Consider the following 21994-nt stretch of genomic DNA (forward strand, 5'->3'; position numbering starts at 1 on the left):
CGGTCGTCGTTGTGGTCGTAGTAATAGCAATAGCAGAATAGCAGTTTTATCAGCAGCAGCAGCAATAGTAGTAAAAAATAGTAGTAGTAGTAGTAGTAGTAGTAGTAGTAGCAGCAGTAGCAGCAGCATTTCTAATAGTAGTAGTAGTAGTAGTAGTAGTAGTAGTAGTAGTAGTAGTAGTAGTATAAGAAAAAGTAGTAGCAGTATTCCTACTTGTTGTTGTTTTTTGTATCAGAATAGTATGATAGGAACATAAAGTTTGTTTGGGGCGGTCGCAATAATAATAACAATAACAATATTTATAAAGCGCAACATATCCATCTCTAGGGATGCTCAAGGCGCAAGAAAGAACGGGGGAGTGGTTTAATTATGGCCTTTCGTTAAATACTTTTATATGTAAGCTTTCGTATGGGGCATTCTCCAGAGATATAAATCGGGGCAAATCATTTTTAACAAATTACAAAACCTTGTTTAGGGTATGAATAATTTAGTTGTTTACTGTGAACAAGTTATTTCTTCAGCAACGCGCCACATTTTTAATCATATCCCCTTTCATCTCAGTTTTACCTTTACTATTTCACACGATTGCCTTTACCTATGTTTCCCAGTTTGTCCATTTATATCTGCAATGTTCGCTTTATCATTGTATTTGCATGGAGAAAACAATATATTAGGTATTGTAGCATTAAAACATTGATAAATCTTCATCAAAGAGATGTTTTCTCATTCATTTTCAGAGAGACTGTGATCACTTATTACTCATTGTATTATGTACGGAGGTTACACGTTTTTTGGTGATTTTTAATTGGGATAAAGTATAACTTTCATTTAATCCGTGAGCTCTGGATCAAACCATTGGTAGTAGTAGTAGTAGTAGTAGTAGTAGCAGTAAAAGCAAAGTAGAATTTACAGAAACAATAATAGAGATATATATTAAGTAATATTTCTTTAAAGTAATATATTAACAATTTAGTCTCAAAAAAGTTTAAACTATTCATAAAAGAGATATTTTCTCATTCATTGTCAGAGAGAAAGAGAGATGCATTGTGATCACCTCTAATAGATTGTAGAAGTAGTAGCAAGGAAGGTTAAATTTACAGAACAATATAGGCATATATTACGTGATATTTCTTTAAAGTAATATATTAACACTTTACTCTTAAAACAGTTTTAAATATTTATAAAAGAGATGTTTTCTCATTCAGTGTCAGAGAGAAAGAGAGTTGTACTGTGATAAGTTAATTTGGATTGTATTTTGCAAGGGGTCACATATTCACGATGACTTTTACTTCGGAGAAATGAAAGCTTTCATTTAATTTGTGAGCTCTGGAACAAACCCTTGGTAGTTGTAGAAGTAGTAGTACCAGTAGTATTATAAGTAATATCAAAGTTGAATTTACAGAACAATATAGACATATATTAGGTAATATTTCTTTAAAGTAATATATTAACACTTTACTCTTTAAAAAGTTTGAAATATTCATAACAGATATATTTTCTCATTCATACTCGCAAAGAGAGAGATCGACTGTATTCACTTCTTTAGGATCGTATTTTGTAATGAGTCACACATTCTTGATGACTTTTACTTGGGAGAAAGGATGGCTTTCATTCCATCGGTGAGCTCAGGAACAAACTCTTGGGGCAGGTAGTAGTTGGACAGGTTGAACAGGTCCAGAAAGATGCGATACTTGTCACTGGAGAAAGGAGAAAATACGCGCTTTTACACAACCAACAATACATATAGAAATTTAGGTCCATAAAAACACTATTTGTCACTGGGGAGAGAAGAAATTCGTACTTGTACCAAACCTCTAATTAATTTGTCTTTTGTTTAAAAGATAGAAATCACAAAGGAAAATCGTTTTATAAAAACATGGAATAGTAGAATATGACTTAATTAGAAAGATCAGACCACTGAAGGTTTCTAAATTCAATACTTCTACGAAATATTTAGTAAAAGTCCCTCAATACCACTCCTTTTTCTTGGGGGAGGGGGAGGGGGGGGGTTGATATTAAATTTGTGGGTATATAACCCTGAATGAAAACAATTATACATACATTAATGTATGTGGATTGAGATTTGCTGAAATTTGTTGGATATAAATCGGAAAGTGGCATTTGTAAAAAAATTCTCTACTATTTTTTTCCTCCAAATTAAAACTTAATTTTTCAAATCCTTTGTTGAAACATGGATAATTTGATAAATTGAAGCACATTAAGAAAGTCAATTCATGAATCTACATTTTTCAGTACTTTCACATTCAGCATACATTTGACCGTATTGTTGTTGATTGAAGATTTGCATAACCCATTATTGTGCATTTCAATGCTACAAACAAAGTCAAACCGGTGTAGGCATATTGGGGCCGATTTAAAAACAAACAAATTTAAATACTTGTAACTATTTACCTGATGGTTGAGCGAAGGTAGTGATACCCGGATGCGGATCCCCCAGTTCCCGGCTTGGCACCGATCATACGATGCACCATAAACACATGGTGGTCTGTAAAATAATAATACATGTAATATATAATGATATAACGTCGGTCGAAGGAATTTTCTGTTTTTGATTCTTTTTATTTAGCTTACATCTCGTAAAGCCACTGGTGTATTCATAGGAGCAATGTCATTATGGACTTTTAGATTTGCACCTCAACATAGTGGACTGCTACGTGTGACGTCCTTTTAAGACACTGGCAGAATGGCACACGTACCAGTCCACTATGTCGACGTAAAAATCTAAAAGTCCCTAGTGTAGAGTTGACATGTACTTACATCTCCACTTGTTCATGAGGGCGTCCACATCAATCAGCTTTGTCAGGAACTGATAGGACTGCTGGAAACGGATCTCGTGTCGGTAGTGCGAGATCATGAGCGCCCCCTGTAGGGCTTTGTGGGAAAGGCTGACGTCCTCTGAAACCAAGCAAGCATTTACAGGAAAAGACGAGATGTGATATAATTTCATATAATTTCTATGCATTCATTAACACTTATCATGCCACAGGGCTAATCCCCATTGTCCAAATTCCCAAATCCCCCGGTGCCATGTTTATTTTGAGATAATCTGATTGACGCGATGGTTCTATGAATAGCGCAATAACGGTAGCGTGCATGCAAACTTATGGCAGGCTATGAGTTAATAAAGGGTAATCCAACGTTTGTAATGAGTTTATTTATGTAAAGGTAAACCAATACAAGATTTAAATATAAATAACAATAATAATGAGATAAACAGACGCGCCAGTGTTTGAAATAAATTGGACCAATAATAAGGAAGTAATACAAGTTTGAAATGAAAAATCAATGCATCTGTTCGAGTCTCAAATTGACAAAATAGCCAGTAAATTGTGATGTAATAGCAAACAATTATGCCATTTGTCGTGTATAAAAATATTATTAGTATATTGTTGACAGCATTTTATTATGGATATTGTCAAAAGGCCCCTACTGAATCTTACATTTTGAAATAAAAATGAAATTTCACAACATCACAGTGACGTTACCGATTCGGCAAAAAATAAAGTCCTCATAGTGATTCTGTTTGTCGGATTCCATTTAAAGTGTCACCAATCTTTTTATTTTGTGCTGCTTTCTTTCAGAGCAATGTGGTATTATTGCTGTTCTTTTGGTCTGTCAACAATTCTCGTCAAACATATATTTTGTGGATGAATAATGCATTTTAAATATATTTCTGCATTGTTGTTCATAAATATATTTTCTAGATTTCATTTTTGAACTCTTTTTCCCCCTTAACTTTACGACTGATACAAGTACTTGTGTGGGTTTTCAGGTACAGAATGTGTTCGTAAAAAGATATACATTATAAAGATATTTAAATCAAATCAATTCCGAACAATCTAAATCCCATGGGCAATGTATTTATACCCACATTTACCCCATATTGACAACAATTTGGTAGAGAGGAAAATTAGGAACAGATAGAGACAAAAGGGGAAGAACACAAGCAGTAGAGCAAAAGGGAAAATGTGGGTACAAATTGAAACCATTATAATTTGAAATCATTTATATGAATACTTTGTGTCACAATTGAAACAAAAGTCGACTAAACAATTTTAAATAATACATACTCCTAGTCAGTAATTTTTGATATTCCGCCTCAGTGAGCACTTTATCAAAGATGGCCTTGCATGCCTCGTGCTCCTGTAGTAAACCTGGCTTATGATCAGCATCAGCCACCTATACACAGTGAAAAAGAAGAATAAAAATGAAATAATACCAAAGAAAAGAAATAGAAAACATAAAGAACACGACTCATTTCAAAAGAAAACTATAAGCTCATTTGATTGCGCAAGCCAGCTCTACATGGTCTAATGGTCGTGCATTTTTTTTTACAATACAGTATATGCACCCATTGACGACAGGATTGTTGTAATATAATAATTTTTTTTAAAGCGGTGCTTATCAAGCGCTTTTCACCGAACTCTAAGCGCCATGAAGTATAACCTTGGACCAAGCTTTGATGTTGTTTATACATCTTTCAAGTTTGGTATTGACAGAATAATCGGAATCCCGTTTCAAAACAGCATAAACTTGGGTGTCATCTGCATATACCATCTAATATCTTCACGTGGTGCGGTGCACAAATTAAACGATAAAGGGCATGCGACGAATATGCAATCCTTGTGTACAATGTAATATGCAAACACACATATTAATCAAGTGTTTAATTGCTCCGCAATGATAAATATTGATGATATACAGTAACTAAATCGTGTTCGTAAAATGACACTGAACAGAATTAAACGTTCTGCCCTTTCTGCGCATGCTCGATCTTGTGATATAAATTGCCAGGTAACGCTAACCTTGCAGTGACTCCACCCCAAGGCCACTATTGCATGGTCCATGGCACAGTCACGATGAACTGGAAAGAAACGCCTCATTTTCCTGACTCATTCTGGCCTATTGATATTCATCAGTCCGACATTAGGACACGTTCAAATCCCGTGGTTCCAAGATTTTGTCTGACTTTTTGAGTTCAAGATCGAGCTCGCGACCTTTGTATACTATGTGCAAGCGAAAAGGTTTATTTGCATTAATTAAAACTTGTCGTTGGAAGCCTAACATTCAAAGCTTTAAATATTTGTTTTGAATACTCACAGTAGCCCTTGTCATGATGTCTTTCAGACGGTCACCTACTTTCCCCTCGAATCTCTTCCAAAAGTTAAAGCCATCGGGTTCTAAACCACGGGTCTGCTCAAGCCACCGCTGTAATTACAACAAAAATAAATGCTGTTAAGTTAAAAGGAGATGGTCCTCAGTTTCTATGTGCAGAAGGTCATAAATCACCAACACCTAACTGGGTGAAGGTTGAAGAAAAAACTGCGTAATTTGTGTATGAAATGATACTTAATATATTCATTTTACTGTAATAACCCTCTAACATGCAAACAATCATGATAACATTCTCAGAACACAAAGATATTATTTTTTTGTCATGGTGTCACTGTGCGACACAAAATTACAGTGAAGTCTCCCAACCTTTTTTGAATTTTCCTAACGGTTGTTCCATGGAAACAAAACATAAGACAGGCTTTTAAAAACCTGTTAACACTTAAATGTCTGGAATGGTATATAGAGCCAATCAATTGCTTTGTTACGATTTACATTTACCTGAACTGTAATTTAAGTGTAATGATATAGTTGGGAGAATTAAGGAATCGATTACATCAGTGTTAACCAATTTTGTATCATTAATAATGATCTGTTTTCACTCAAACTTTCAGATTATCTTTAATTTTACATCTAGCATTAAAGTCATTACCGTAGCACCATTTTCTCTTATCTGAACAATGTTACAAAGTCCCTTTATTTGGTGCATAAGTCCCGCACAAATAAATCGCGTTGTCCCATCAATCCCAGAGAGTCTTTGGTCGAGGGAAAAGTAAGATAAGGACTTAACCATATAGGGGGTAGGTGGAAAATGCAGAGCATAACATAAGGCCAGTTGATCATACAACTGAAGGCTAATCCTGGTGAACACCCGGATGATGTCGAATTACCCAACAGAACCAACTATTATGCGTCTTTAAAGACAGGCTATGCCACTGACACTTCTTCATATCACTTATGCAGACTTCTGCTGCTCGCAATGTTCATACTTGTCGACAACCGTGTCCTACACAATGCATTCATGATGCGCGCGTGATGCTTTGGTATAAAATCTATAAGCCATCGCCAAAAATATGGCACTATTGAAAATATGTTATAGCAGTTGTAGCGATGTTGGTTATATACTCTGCCCCTAAGGTCGAGGGCAATCCAAATATCTAGTTGGTTTTGTCGATAGCAGACAAGCGATACCTTTTAAAAACTTGTTTCCGTCTTACCTGCTTTAATAAAGGACTACTCATCAGCAACTCAAAGATTGTTTCGATACCTCTTAAAAACTTATTTCCGTCTTACCTGCTTTGATAAAGGACTACTCATCAGCAACTCAAAGATTGTTTACTTAAAAACGGGATCCAAAGTAAGTCATAATTCGGGTTCATACCAGCCCATTGCAGTTCAGATATACCGCGACAAAACCGCGTTTTTTTTTTCTTTCTTTATTCTATGAAATGAATACGATTCACGATTCCCATTATTATAACAAAAAGCCCATTTATCATTTTACCGCGTCATATTTAAACGAGCCTTTAGAAGATGGCGCCCCATACCTCTACGAGTTGGAAGAGAGTGTCCTCTTCGACTGCTTTTTGAATGTCACCGTGTTTGATTGGATTACACTGCGCCGCATAATCTTGCTTCATGTACTGGATACGGTTATCCTGTGGAGAGAGAGAGAGACAGAGAGAGAGAGAGAGAGACAGATAGGGATATAGAGAGAGAGACAGAGAGAGAGAGAGAAAGAGAGAGATAGGGAGACAGAGAGAGAGACAGATAAGGGGATAGAGAGAGCAGGTAGAGATAGGGAGAGAGGAGGAAGAGAGGAAGTAGGGAGAGAGAGAGAGAGAGAGAGATTTGAGAGGTTTGAAGAGAAAGAGCGGGAGAGAGAAGGAAGGAGAGGAGGTACAAATAGAGAAAGAGAGAAGAAAGGAGAGGAGGTAGGGATAGAGAGAGAAATAAAACAGATGTGAGAGGTTTGAAGAGAGACAGAGACAGAGACAGAGAGAGATAGAAAGAGAGAGAGAAGGAGATGGGGAGGTATTATAGAGGTTGGAAGAGAGCGTGACAGAGAGAACATGTGAATGGGGGACAGCGGCAGAAAGGGACAGCAGGAGAGAGGGAAAGGCAAAATGAGAGAGAAATAAATAGAGAAAGAGAGAGAGAGAGAGAGAGAGACCGGGATGAATGGATTTGGGTAAGAAATGTCATACTTGAAATAAATATAGAGCTTTTAAAATGATAATGATAATATATCTGATCACATAGCAACATTTCAACGACGCACGCATCTTTAATAGCTCTTGAGAGATATAGTTTTAACCTGATCGTCGTATGCGTATTTTCCACTCCCATGGAAGCACTCCTTCCGGGCGTTATTTCACAGACGCGTGCAACATTAAGTCATATCTAGTACCCGTTTAACACCTGGATGGAGAGATGCAGCGAATGTACAATGCATTACTTTGATACAAAACTAGCATGTCGGTCATAGAACCGACATTACATTTGCCTTTCCCTAAAATCCTTATTTCAAAATATATTTCTATTAAAATGAAATGTAAACAATACATGTATATGATAAACAAATAGTAAACGTGATCTAAAATGAGTAATATCTCCTGAAAAATAAATAGAACAATTAAATCAGATTTACCGGTTTGATACCCATTTTGTTCTCGAATACTCGAAATTGAGCACTTTGGAAACCAGATGCCGGTGCCAGATAATCCCGGAAGTTGAAGAAAGAGAGGGGTGACATTGTTTCCAAGATGGTCAGTTGATCCAGCATAAGCTATTTAAAAATTACAAATAACAAAAAGAGTTAACTCCAATTTAAGTTAAGTCCTGGTGATGTGAAGAAAATGACTGGAAAGCTAGTAAAAACAGTATAAAGCCCTTTGTTGTACAAAAGATTTGATCTAAATTAAAGACACTGTTTCAGCCTTGTTGAAATCAAATAAGCTTTACACAGAAATGACTATTTGGGACTACACACATTTGTGGTATCAATAAATTGATCCAAACTTTCCATCAATTTCTCTCAATTCTCCTTGCAATTTTAATATAACACCAGCATATTTTGATAAGGCAGCTCCAAATTAATCCTAGGCCAAGAGTGGCAACAATGTGGAGTGAAGTTTTGCCAATTAGTTCTAGGATGGGAGTCAAACCCTCATTCCTTGAGCTGAGAGCGAGGTAAATGGAATACGATAAACAAATATATTTTGATTCAGATTCCATGACTATTCCTACAAACTACCTTAAAATTAGGATGATGTGATCCATTCTGAGCTCAAAATGTAATACTAATCCACTAATTCAAAGAGTAAGACAATCTGATCCATTCTGAGTTAGAGTTTAAGACTAATGCAGCAAAATAAAAATCACAATTACGTAAATCCAACGGTTTCTGAGTTACCGATTAATAATAATGCAGTATAATATACCTTTACGATTATGATAATGTGATCAGCTCTGAGTTATAATTTATTAATAATCTAACATACTAGATCTTCAGGTTTAGAATCATCCAATTCATTACGAGTTACAGTTTCTAATCCAACATACTATACCTTCAGGATTAGGATAATCCGATCCATTCGGTTGTTCACCATAAGCATCTTCTTCTCATCAAACGGCCTTTCATTCAGAATTTCACGTATGGAATCAACCTCATGGATTGTCTGCTTGAACCACAATTCGTAGGCTGGTAGCAAAAACGAAATTGGTTGATATTGATAACAATAAGAAATAAAGTGCAAGGGGCGGATCCAGCCGGGGGCGAGGGCGGGGGCCCAAGCGGGGGGGGGGGTAATTTTTTAGAAATATTTATCGGTAAATCAGCTGGCGAATACGCGGGGGGGGGGGGGTTGCTCAACGGGGTGGGGGTAATGAGCACATAATGTAAAATTGTGGTCACCATCTTTTAAAAAACTTTTTTTTGCTGAAGATAAATACTAAACGAAATTAAGTTATGCTTACACTACAAAAATAATGGCATTTAAAGTGAGTAAACATGTAATACGATTTATCCCTTACACTTTAATGAGGACAAATCAGAGACAGAGGTAAAATGAAAGAGAACGAGGCAGTAATTGTAGGAGTATAGTAGTAGTAGTAGCAGGCATTATAGTTGTAGGAGAATATGTTGTTGTTTAGATAGTAGAGTAGTAGTGAAAATAAAAGTTGTTTTCTTCGTAGTAGTAGTAGTAGTAGTAGTAGTAGTAGTAGAAAAAGAAATAAGAAGTGGAATAATTATAACCAGTAGTAGTAGTAGTTTAAGCACATTAATATTAGTGGTAGCACAAAAATAAGTACATGTAGTTGCACAAGTAGTAGTAGCATTAAAAGCGTAGTAGAAGTTGTTGTAGTATTATTATTATAAGTAGTAGTAGTAGTAGTAGTAGTAGTAGTAGTAGTAGTAGTAGTCTGTAGTAATGAAGTAGTATCAGTAGAAGTATTAGTAGTAGTAGTAATATTAGTAATACTAGTTGTAGTAGTAGTAATGGTAGTAGTAATAGTAGTAGTAGCAGTAGTAGAATAATAATAGAGCTATTACATACATTATAGTAATTGAATCAATATAATATGTAACTTTAGTTGACTTTCTAAAGTAGTAGTTATAGTAATAATAATAATAAAAATCCTGATTAAGAATGCAGTAATACTACTAATAAAAATAATAATGATGATAATGATAAGAATAATATGTGTAGTTGTAAAAGTAGTAATAATAATAATACATGCAGGAGTAGAAGTAGTAATAGCAAATGCATATACCTTGATGCATGGTAATGAACAGATGCTCATCATGCACATATTTGCCGAATTTCGGACATCGAAGTTGCAAACAAGAGAGCAGTTTCTCAATGTTCAAGTAGTTCTCATACGTCAGGGTTGCCTCTTTTTCTTCTGATCTAAACACAATATAATAAGAATAAAAATAATAATAGGCATTTCTATAGCGCCGTCTATCTAGATAATTTTATTCCGAGGTGCCTCATTATTACCCCGGCTTTAGCCTAGCTGCCGTTTTTTTATACAGCGCTCCAGCATTTCAAGGAATTAATTCCTGCCAGGTGCCCATTTACAACACCTGGGTTGAGTGTGGCAAATGTAGATCAACGTCTTGCCAAAGGACATTAGTGCCGCGGCGGGACTCGAACTGCGGACCTTGTGATCGACAGTCCGGCGATGAATCTGAATTATGCTGCTTATTTAATTCATTTCAACACAATATTCAATCTTCTATATGATCAATTTATGACTCAAATTATACATTATTGTATTTGCATCTCCATGACTTGTTATAATATATTGTTATTTAATTGCTATGTTTCTGTCTTTTTATTACTAACTTTTTGACTCTATGACTCAATACCCCAAAAAGTAAATTGTGCACCACTCCGATCCCATCATGAAACATTTACCCATTATTGGCGGCCATCCTTTGAAGAGAATTCGATCTGCTGTCCCAAAGTTTGTCAATATCAGTCGTTGTATCTATTGGAAGAGGAAGAATCATATATCAGTATAATATTGGTATTATTACCAAACTATTTTATACGGCAAAGGCAAAGTCAAGATACAAAGAATACAAACGAACACTACGATATATTAAAGCTTATCTGTACTAATCTATAGGAGGGATTAGACCACCATGAAAGGTCACTGGACAGGTGGTTATCTCATCAGCTTAGCTCTCAATTAACATAAGAAAAAGCGGATCATGGGGGACCAATGGTCACCGATTAGGCATTGTGTTCTATATAGAGGGAGCAAGTAACCACAAGTAGGACAGTATGGCTTTACGTGAGTTACATGATGCTAGGAAAAGAAACAAAAATAGTTTTGTTAAGTGTTTGTAATATGCCAATGATTTTCGTTTCATTATCTGATTTGTTTGTTTTCTGTATTTTCTGTTTTCAATATTGTGATTGTAAGGGGAATCTCTGTGTTTTTGCAAAGCCATTTGCTTTTTAATACAATGTTCCAGCGCCAATGTTTATTATAAAGTATGTTTTTATAATTTATGAAATTAATGAAACTAATAATGAATTGAATTGACTTTAAAATGTTAAAGTAAAAACTATAACTCGAAGGTCTTTTTCAGTCAATGTATAATAATTGTAGTGATAATGATAGTTACAAAACGAACAATAATAATAATAATAATCGTATAAATCAAAATAAAAGTAACAATAACACCATCAATAATAATTATAGTGATAAACACAATGATAAATATATACATAAATAAATGTATAAAATCACAGACTTCGATATTGTCTGGGAAAGTTTCATATTTAAACTACAAGTTATAACCTATTTGCATCTATAATAGGAGACTTACCCGTCTTCTAATAATAATAATAATAATAATAATATTTAATTTTTATATGACGGTAATGACATTTGACATTTTCCTCTAAATGTGGCCTATAAAACGCCATATTATATTTGAATTAATGTAATTTTTTTACAGTTGTATGCAAAATTGCAATATATAATTGACTTGAATTCAGTAAACATTCAAATGCCTTTTTGTTGGGGGATGTAATAATAGTTTTTAATTTATGATACGGCCTTAGTGATCCCCAATAATATGCATAATAGGAATCTGAGATTTGAAATACTCATATTTATATACTGATTTCATTCATTTATTCATCATTCCCCGGTTGGGTGGCGTAATGAGCAAAAACTATCTTTTTTTTTTGGAGGGGGCACAACTAAAATCCGCCTTACCACCAGGTGGCATAATGGGCAATTGGTTTTTTAAGGGAGGGGATGCAAATATCGACGATAAAGACCAAGATGTTGGCCTACAAACTACGTTTTAAATTGTCATTTCAGCAACATTTGTAAACAATAGTATCGAATTAGATTTAAACCACGTTTGCATTTCATGTTGGGGGGGGGGGGTTACCAGTGTTATTACATTTTAGTTATTTACTCGTAAAATCAACTAGATACCAACATGATATAAAGCAAACCCACGACATACTTCTATAAAAGAACATGGGTACAGAATGAAGATACGCACACAAACACGCACAACAAAAAAGTATCATTTGGCAGTTGCCGTTACAGTGACGAAAAACCAAGAAATTGTCAGAAAAAAATTCTTTCGAGATCTTTGTTCGATTCCAATCAACAATAATTATATTCCACTTAAATTATGTGAATCGTTACGAATGATAATACAGAAACAAAAAATAATCACAGTAATGTAAATCTTTGATGCTTATGTCAATTAATACAGTAATACATAATAATGTTTATAAACAATATTTAATCATTAGAGCACTGAACAAAGATGACATATTTCAGCAAATTAACTGATAGAGACAAAAAAGATGTAGAATAAAATTCATACATTCCATGGATACATACAGTCACACATTTATATATATATATTTATCTATATAGCCTTTTGTTAAACTCACCTAAACTGAATCCCAAACTCTTCATGTGCCGTAATGAAACTAAAAGTTCAACTTACCTCTTTTATTCGTAAATGAAAAATGGGAGGTACTATCGATCAGAAATTAGGGCAAGCTTGTTTTAAATGAAATTGAACAGATTTCGATGAAAGGGTTTAATAATCCCTGGATAAACCAGCCTATTTAACCGATATGATACGGCACTGCGAAAGACAAAGATATATTAAGAACCAAGCCGTTGGTAAGATAAATAAACAAATATTGGCTTATTAAAAATCCTAAGTTGGAGTTTATCTTTCGGTCACAAGTACACTAATATGTCATGCACATATGTGCCGTACCTGGGACATGGAATTGGCATATGAAAGAGTATTTTCTCAATGTTCAAGTAGTTCTATTACGTCACCATTGACTGGTGGTCTGCCTTTTCTGGTCTTTTAGGCATCGTTTAACAATGTTAAATCTGAAATGCACGACCCTACGTGTTATCAGTGTCTGTAATATGGAATAATATTGAAGCCAAAAAAAAAATCGCGTTTCAAAATTATCAAGAAGTGCCTTAAAAAAAGTAAAAATCGTTGAGTGACCGGTTTTACCATACTCGTTTTCCCCAATAGACTGTCGTATTATGAAAACCTTTTTGCAAACGCAAAATTTGGTTTCGAATTCCAATCATAAATATCTTGATACTCAGACAGGCAATCGGCTTGTAAAAGTCATGGGGTTCCTGAATGACCTAAAGGTTTATAATTATCATTGCAGCATGAGCTAAACCCAGGATTTTGTTTCAGAATCCAAGACAGAGTTACCAGATCCCTTTAACGTAATATATAGCATAATGATAATACGCAAATAGTTACCGAATACTCGTACGATGGGGCAAACTTTTATCATAAAGAACATTATAATAACATGTTTGCCGTACCTAGAGGACATAGAAGCTGCACAGAAAAGAGCAGTTTCTTAATTTGAATTGGTTCTCAAACCCCAACGTTCAGTGCTTGTCTGTTCATCCTAGTCAAAATATAATATAAAAAGTAATGACTGTAAGCAATTATTTACTGGCTACTCAGTCTTTCGGTCATAATTAAATAAATATATCACGCACATATTTGCCGGACCAATGGCATCAAAAATTACAACGGAAAGAGCTGCTACTGAATGTTTAATACCATTTTTATACGTCAACGTTCAGGGCATGTCTGTTTATGCTGATCTTAACATAATATATAACATAATGACTGTTAGCAAATAATTACCGACTACTCAGTCGATGGAGCAAACTTTCATTTATAAAGAAAATAAAAGTAAAGAAATTCTAGGGTTTGAGAGGGGCGTTTCCGATTACAAGGGTCCTTTGATAAATGGTGACGTATTGCAAATTAAGCAATGATAATATTAAGAAAATCAACTCCTGACCTGTGCTCAAAAAATGAAATTAATTGATTGTACCTCGATTAAACACGATTTCTTGAATGGTGTAAACTCGCTAATGAAGCAAAGATTAGGGGAACAATACTGGCTGCCTTGTGATCAATTAATTTCTTTCTCTGTTAACCACAGAATTTGTGACATAAATCGTGTAATGGGAAACGCCCCTCTAAACCCTCGAAATTATTTTCTTTATGATGAAAGTTTGCACTATCATCAGAATAGTCGGTTACTATTTGCTTATTATCATTTATGTTTATATTATGTTAAGACCAGAAAAGGCAGACATCCAGTTAATGTTGGCGTCAAGAAGTACTTGAATATTGACATAATTCTCTCCTGTTTACAGGTTCAATTTTCTAGGTATGACAAGTACGATTGTAATCATGACCAAAAGAGAAACTGCGAAATAGGATTGTTGATATACAAATATTGGCCCATGCGAGATTATGTATATCTTAGATTATCATATTAACTGTTTAGTTGGAGAGAAATCTAATGCGATTAATTGAATGATGATAAGTCGCTACTTAAACAATAATCAGAGGAATATTAATTGGCGACTTGAGTTTGAAATATGAGATTAATGGATTGAACCTCGAGTTCTGAGGTTATCAAAGTAGAGAATCAATTAATCTCGTAATTTTAGCAGATTTGAGCAATTAGTATTCCTCTAATCATTGCTTAATTAGCGAGTTATCACCATTCAATATTTGTTAATCGCATTACATTCCTCTCCAACTAAACAGTTAATATGATAATCTAAGATATACATAATCACGCATGGGCCAATATTTTTATATCAACAATCCTATTTCGCCGTTTCTCTTTAGGTCACGATTACAATCATACTTGTCGTATCTAGAAAATTGAACCTGTAAACAGGAGAGAATTATCTCAATGCTCAAGTACTTCTTGACGCCATCATTAACCGGATGTCTGCCTTTTCTGGTCTTAACATAATACAAACATAAATGATAATAAGCAAATAGTAACCGACTATTATGATGATAGGGCAAACTTTCATCATAAAGAAGATGATAATACAATTTCTAGGGTTTTTGGAGGGGCGTTTCCCATTACACGATTTATGTCAAGAATTCTGTGGTTAACAGAGAAAGAAATTAATTAATCACAAGGCAGCAATATATTGTTTCTCAAATTTTTTCTTCGTTAGCGAGTTTTCACCGTTCGGTGTTTGTTAATTGAAATATATTCCTTAAAGATAATCTCAAAATGTATAATCACGCGTGGTGCAATATTTTATTCACTATTAAAATAATACATCATGCACATATTTCATTTGCCATACCTAGAGAATCGAAATTACAAAATGAATTGCAAAAGGAAACCATTTTATTGGTTTGTAGAACTGGGTAGAACTTTATTTGTTCATTTCATGTTTCGCATTCTTAGTGTTTTTCCTCTCCTTCTTTTCCCCCCTATTCTTAAATATTCTTCTCTTTTCTTCTCCTTCTCCCTCTTTTTTTTTTCTCTCTCTCTCTCTCTCTCTCTCGCTCTCTCTCTCTCTCTCTCTCTCTCGCTCTCTCTCTCTCTCTCTCTCTCTCTCTCTTTCTCGCTCTCTCTCTCTCTCTCTTTATAATATGCTTTGAAGTGAATTGCATTGTGTGGGATTGGGTGCGTAAGGCCGAGTGTGTTTGCAAGATATGGAAAACTGATTTGTAACAGCATAAATATGAATATATGTTTTTTGTTTTATGTATTTATCTTATTCATATGAATGTAAGTGGACCTTATTTATAAGCTTTGTTTCTCAGGGGTCCATAATCTGCAATTATGTGGTTATGTTACCAGTACCATGTTATTGTAAATTGTCTTCAATGATTGGTTGAATAAATTGAATTGAATTGAAAGAGAGGGAAGGTTCTCAATGTTTAAGTTTTTGTAATACGTTAGTGTTAAGACGTTGACAGATAAATCTGAGCTAAATATAATATACAACATGTTGACTGCAAACAAATAAAAACGAACGGCTCCGACAATGTAGCAAACTTTCGTCATAATGAAATAGTTATAAAGTGTGGAGAATTTGAATGGGCATTTCAGATTACACGATATGTTGCATGGTGATAACTTGTTAATTAACAGTGATTGAAGGAATGTAATTTCTGGCTTGAGTTATAAATATGAGATTCGTTTATTGAACCTCGGGCTGTGAGGTTAAAAATTTGGAGAATCAATCAATCTCCTATTTTAACACATAATATCAGCAATTAGTGTTCTTCTAATCGTTGCTGAATTAGCTAGTTATCACCATTTAATACTTGTTAATCGCATCGGACTCCTCTTCCACTAAACAGTTTCATTCATTTCATTTCATTACATTTATTGAGTCCTATGTTAATATTATAATCTTAAATATATATATAATCACGCGTGAGGCAATATCTGTATATGAAAAAAATCCTATTTTGCATTTTCGATCATGATTGCGATAATACATTTCGCTCATATTAAAGATAAAGTTGAGTTATGGTCATGCGATTGCATTGAGAAAGAAACGGTGTGGAACCGACCAGAAAAGGTTGATCATCTAGCATATAAGAATTTGTGTGTATTGCAAGGTTCTGGAATCATCAAAATGATAAGAAATTTGGCCAAGTCTTTGTAAAGTTACAAACACTTGCACAGAAAGATGTATATGGGACTACACAAACACGTGGCGTAAAAAACCGCCCCCCCCCCCGATTTTTACGATGTTACATGTATATTTAGGATATGAAGACATTTGAAGAGCCATGCTTTTCAGGAAACATGTCTTAACTGATGTTCTTCCACGCTTGCATAATAAGAATGAGTAATGCTCACAAATTATTTTTCACCTCTTCCCAGAACTCAACCTTCTCTTTAAGTTTGTCGTACCTAGAAAATTGAACCTGTAAACAGGAGAGAATTATGTCAATGTTCAAGTACTTCTTGACGCCATCATTAACTGGAAGTCTGCCTTTTTTGGTCTTAACATAATATAAACATAAATGATATTAAGCAAATAGTAACCGACTATTCTGATAATAGGGCAAACTTTCATCGTAAAGAAAATGATAATACAATTTCGAGGGTTTTGGAGGGGCTTTTCCGATTACACGATTTATGTCACGAGTTATGTAGTTAACAAAGAAAAAAATTAATTGATCAAAAGGCAGCAAGTATTGTTCCTTTAATCTTTGCTTCATTAGCGAGTTTTTAAATTGAAATATATTCCTCTTTCACCAAATATTTGATAAGATAATCAATATAATCAATATTTGATTGAAATAAATGCTATGTCCTAGTTTCTCCATTATTCACAATTACAATAATCTATCATGCACAACATTTTATTTACCATACCTAGGGTATCGAAGTTGAAAAATGAATTGCAAAAGGGAACTAATTACTCACTTCATGTTTCGCATTCTTACTGTTCTTCCTCTCCTTCTTCTTACCCCCTTTTTCTGAAATATTGTTCTCTCTTCTCCTCCTTCTCTCTTACTCTCTCTCTCACCCTCTCCCTCTCTACCTATCGCTCGTTTTATGATATTCTTTTAAGTGAATTGTTTTATATATATATATTTCTAATCTTTTCACGGGGTAGCCCATTCACCAACAAGTAGTTGTCTTCCATTCCATTCCATTTTATTGTGTGGGATTGGGTGCGTATGGCTGAGTGTGTTTGCAAGATATTTAAAACTGATTTGTATTAAACAGCATACAAATAAGTGTCTGTTTTTTTGTTGTATGTATATATTTAATTCAAATATATGTTAGAGGGACTTATTAACAAGCTTTGATTCCCAGGGGTCCATAACCTGTAAATATATTATTATGTTACCAGTACCAATGTTATTGTAAATTGTTTTTACTGAGTGGTTGAATAAATTGAATTGAATTGAAAGAGAGGGAAGTTTATTAATGTTTAAGTTTTTCTAATACGTCAGTGTTAAGTGGTTGATAGATAAATCTGAGCTAAATATAATATACAACATGTTGACTGCAAAAAAATAGAAACCGACGACTCTGACAGTATGGCAAACTTTCATCATAAAGAAAATAGTAATACAATGCGGAGAATTTGAACGGGCGTTTCAGATTACACGATATGTTCAAAGTTGATTAGTCACACATTAACAGTGATTATTCAAATTCAAATCCAATTTTATTTCACATCTCTTTAAAAACACATCAAAAGATATACAAACAAATCAGTATAAATTAAACAATAAAAATATTTATAAAAAAAAAACATTTATTGACATGGTACTGTGAAAGAAGGATGAAGGATGGTGGATGCGAGGGATCAACAAAGGCCATTGGCCTGTCAAGGTTGATCCCCTATATTGCCGCCCTTCAAGAGAAATACATTATACAATATATAACAAATAAAAAACAATAAAACAAACAGAAAATATATCAACACCGAAATGATTATTAATTGCTGGCTTGAGCTAGAAATATGAGATTCATTTATTGAACCTTGAAGGTTTACAAAGTAGAGAATCAATTAATCTCGTAATTTCATCACATGTCAGCAATGAGTATTCCTGTAATTACTGCTTAATTAGCGAGTTATCATCATTCAATATTTGTTAATCGAATTAGATTCCTCTCCAACTAAACAGTTGATATGATAATCTAAGATATACATAATCACGCATGGGCCAATATCTTTATATCAACAATCCTATTTCGCAGTTTCTCTTTTGGTTACGATTACAATCATACTTGTCATACCGACTGCAATGTTCAAGTACTTCTTGACGCCATCATTAACTGGATGTCTGCCTTTTCTGGTCTTAACATAATATAAACATAAATGATAATAAGCAAATAGTTACCGACTATTCTGATGACAGGGCAAACTTTCATCATAAAGAAACTGATAATACAATTTCGAGGGTTTAGAGGGGCGTTTCCCATTTCACGATTTATGTCACAAATTCTGTGGTTAACAGAGAAAGAAATTAATTGATCACAAGGCAGCAAGTATTGTCTCTCTAATCTTTGCTTCATTAGCAAGTTTTCACTGTTCGGCGTTTGTAGATTGAAATATATTTATCTTTCACCAAAAATCTGAAAAGATAAACTCAAAAATTATAATCACGTGTGAGGCAATATTTGATTGAAATATATGCTATGTCGCAGTTTCTCTTTTATTCATAATTACAATAATCTATCAGGCACATAATTGTATTTGCCATACCTAGAGTATCGAAGTAAGAAAATAAATTGCAAAAGGAACCATTTTATTGATTTCTAAAACTGGGTAGAACTGTATTTGTTCATGCCATGTTTCGAATTCTTCAAGGTCTTCCTCTCCTTCTTCTTTTCCCCCTTTTTCTTGAATATTTTCCTCCTTCTCCTCTCTCTCTCCCCCCTCTCTCTCTCTCCCTCTCTCTCTCTTTCTATAGCATTGTGTGAGATTGGGTGCGCATGGCTGAGTGTGTTTGCAAGATATTTAAAATGGATTTGTAACAGCATAAAAATAAGTATCTGTTGTTTATTGTATGTATTTAAGTAATTCAAATGTAATGTTAGTCGGCCTTATTAACAAGCTTTGTTTCTCAGGGGTCCACAATCTGTAATTATGTTGTTATGTTACCAGTACCTATTATTGTAAATTGTTTTTAATGACTGGCTGAATAAATTGAATTGAATTGAAAGAGAGGGAAGTTTCGCAATGTTTAAGTGTTTCTAATACGTCAGCGTTAAGTGGATGACAGATAAATCTGAGCTAAATATAATATACAACATAATGACTGGAAGCAAATAAAAACCGACGACAATTTAGCAAACTTTCGTCATGAAAATAGTAATAAAATGTGGAGAGTTTGAATGGGCGTTTCAGATAACATGATATGTTGCAAGGTAATAACTTGCTAATTAACAGTGATTGAAGGAATATAATTTACTGGCTTGAGTTATAAATATGAGATTCATTTATTGAACCTCGGGCTGTGAGGTTAACAAAGTGGAGAATCAATCAATCTCCTATTTTAACACATAATATCAGCAATTAGTGTTCTTCTAATCTTTGCTGAATTAGCGAGTTATCACCATTTAATATTTGTTAATTGCATCGGACTCCTCTTCCACTAAACAGTTTCATTTACTTCATTTCATTTAATTTATTGGGTCCTATGTTAATATGATAATTTCAAATATATATATATATATATATAATCACGCATGAGGCAATATCTGTATATGAAAAAATCCTATTTTGCATTTTCGATCATGATTGCGATAATACATTTCGCTCATATTAAGTTTGTCGTACCTAGAAAATTGAACTTGAAAACAGGAGAGCATTATCTCAACATCCACGTACCTCTCGTACGCCATCGTTATCTGGATGTCTGCCTTTTCTGGTCTTAACATAATATAAACATAAATGATATTAAGCAAATAGTAACCGACTATTCTGATGATAGGGCAAACTTTCATCGTAAAGAAAATGATAATACAATTTCGAGGGTTTTGGAGGGGCTTTTCCGATTACACGATTTATGTCACGAGTTATGTAGTTAACAGAGAAAAAAATTAATTGATCAAAAGGCAGCAAGTATTGTTCCTTTAATCTTTGCTTCATTAGCGAGTTTTCACCGTTCGGTGTTTGTTAATTTAAATATATTCCTTAAAGATAATCTCAAAATGTATAATCACGCGTGGTGCAATATTTTATTCACTATTAAAATAATACATCATGCACATATTTCATTTGCCATACCTAGAGAATCGAAATTACAAAATGAATTGCAAAAGGAAACCATTTTATTGGTTTGTAGAACTGGGTAGAACTTTATTTGTTCATTTCATGTTTCGCATTCTTAGTGTTTTTCCTCTCCTTCTTTTCCCCCCTATTCTTAAGTATTCTTCTCTTTTCTTCTCCTTCTCCCACTCTTTCTCTCTCTCTCTCTCTCTCGCTCTCTCTCTCTCTCTCTCTCTCGCTCTCTCTCTCTCTCTCTCTCGCTCTCTCTCTCTCTCTCTCTCTTTATAATATGCTTTGAAGTGAATTGCATTGTGTGGGATTGGGTGCGTAAGGCTGAGTGTGTTTGCAAGATATGGAAAACTGATTTGTAACAGCATAAATATGAATATATGTTTTTTGTTTTATGTATTTATCTTATTCATATGAATGTAAGTGGACCTTATTTATAAGCTTTGTTTCTCAGGGGTCCATAATCTGCAATTATGTGGTTATGTTACCAGTACCATGTTATTGTAAATTGTCTTCAATGATTGGTTGAATAAATTGAATTGAATTGAAAGAGAGGGAAGGTTCGCAATGTTTAAGTTTTTGTAATACCTTAGTGTTAAGTGGTTGACAGATAAATCTGAGCTAAATATAATATACAACATAATGACTGGAAGCAAATAAAAACCGACGAAAATTTAGCAAACTTTCGTCATGAAAATAGTAATAAAATGTGGAGAGTTTGAATGGGCGTTTCAGATAAACATGATATGTTGCATGGTAATAACTTGCTAATTAACAGTGATTGAAGGAATATAATTTACTGGCTTGAGTTATAAATATGAGATTCATTTATTGAACCTCGGGCTGTGAGGTTAACAAAGTGGAGAATCAATCAATCTCCTATTTTAACACATAATATCAGCAATTAGTAGTCTTTGCTGAATTAGCGAGTTATCACCATTTAATATTTGTTAATCGCATCGGAATCCTCTTCCAATAAACAGTTTCATTTACTTCATTTAATTTTATTTATTGGGTCCTATGTTATTATGATAATTTCAAATATATATATATATATATATAATCACGCGTGAGGCAATATCTGTATATGAAAAATCCTATTTTGCATTTTCGATTATGATTGCGATAATACATCTTGCTCATATTAAGTTTGTCGTACCTAGACAATTGAACTTGAAAACAGGAGAGCATTATCTCAACATCCACGTACCTCTCGTACGCCATCGTTATCTGGATGTCTGCCTTTTCTGGTCTTAACATAATATAAACA

General features: G+C 34.0%; 2 protein-coding genes across 2 annotated transcripts; both read right to left on the bottom strand.

Annotated features, from left to right (window-relative positions):
• Window positions 1-340: 340 nt before the first annotated feature.
• On the bottom strand, window positions 341-5219 carry LOC589461 (tryptophan 2,3-dioxygenase-like). Its single transcript, XM_030992579.1, has 5 exons — window positions 5122-5219; window positions 4092-4200; window positions 2779-2916; window positions 2413-2506; window positions 341-1697 (listed from the first exon to the last, which is right to left on the bottom strand). The coding sequence occupies exons 1-5, from the start codon at window positions 5134-5136 to the stop codon at window positions 1586-1588; spliced, it is 468 nt and encodes a 155-aa protein (XP_030848439.1). The 5' UTR covers window positions 5137-5219; the 3' UTR covers window positions 341-1585.
• Window positions 5220-6659: 1440 nt separating this feature from the next.
• Window positions 6660-20348, bottom strand: LOC115927664 (tryptophan 2,3-dioxygenase-like). The gene is made up of 7 exons (XM_030993811.1): window positions 20335-20348; window positions 18729-18793; window positions 10560-10632; window positions 9910-10046; window positions 8703-8836; window positions 7784-7921; window positions 6660-6791 (listed from the first exon to the last, which is right to left on the bottom strand). The coding sequence occupies exons 1-7, from the start codon at window positions 20346-20348 to the stop codon at window positions 6660-6662; spliced, it is 693 nt and encodes a 230-aa protein (XP_030849671.1).
• Window positions 20349-21994: the final 1646 nt, after the last annotated feature.

This window comes from Strongylocentrotus purpuratus, unplaced genomic scaffold (genome assembly GCF_000002235.5).
Source record: "Strongylocentrotus purpuratus isolate Spur 01 unplaced genomic scaffold, Spur_5.0 spur5_scaffold_20, whole genome shotgun sequence".
NCBI lineage: Eukaryota > Metazoa > Echinodermata > Echinoidea > Camarodonta > Strongylocentrotidae > Strongylocentrotus > Strongylocentrotus purpuratus.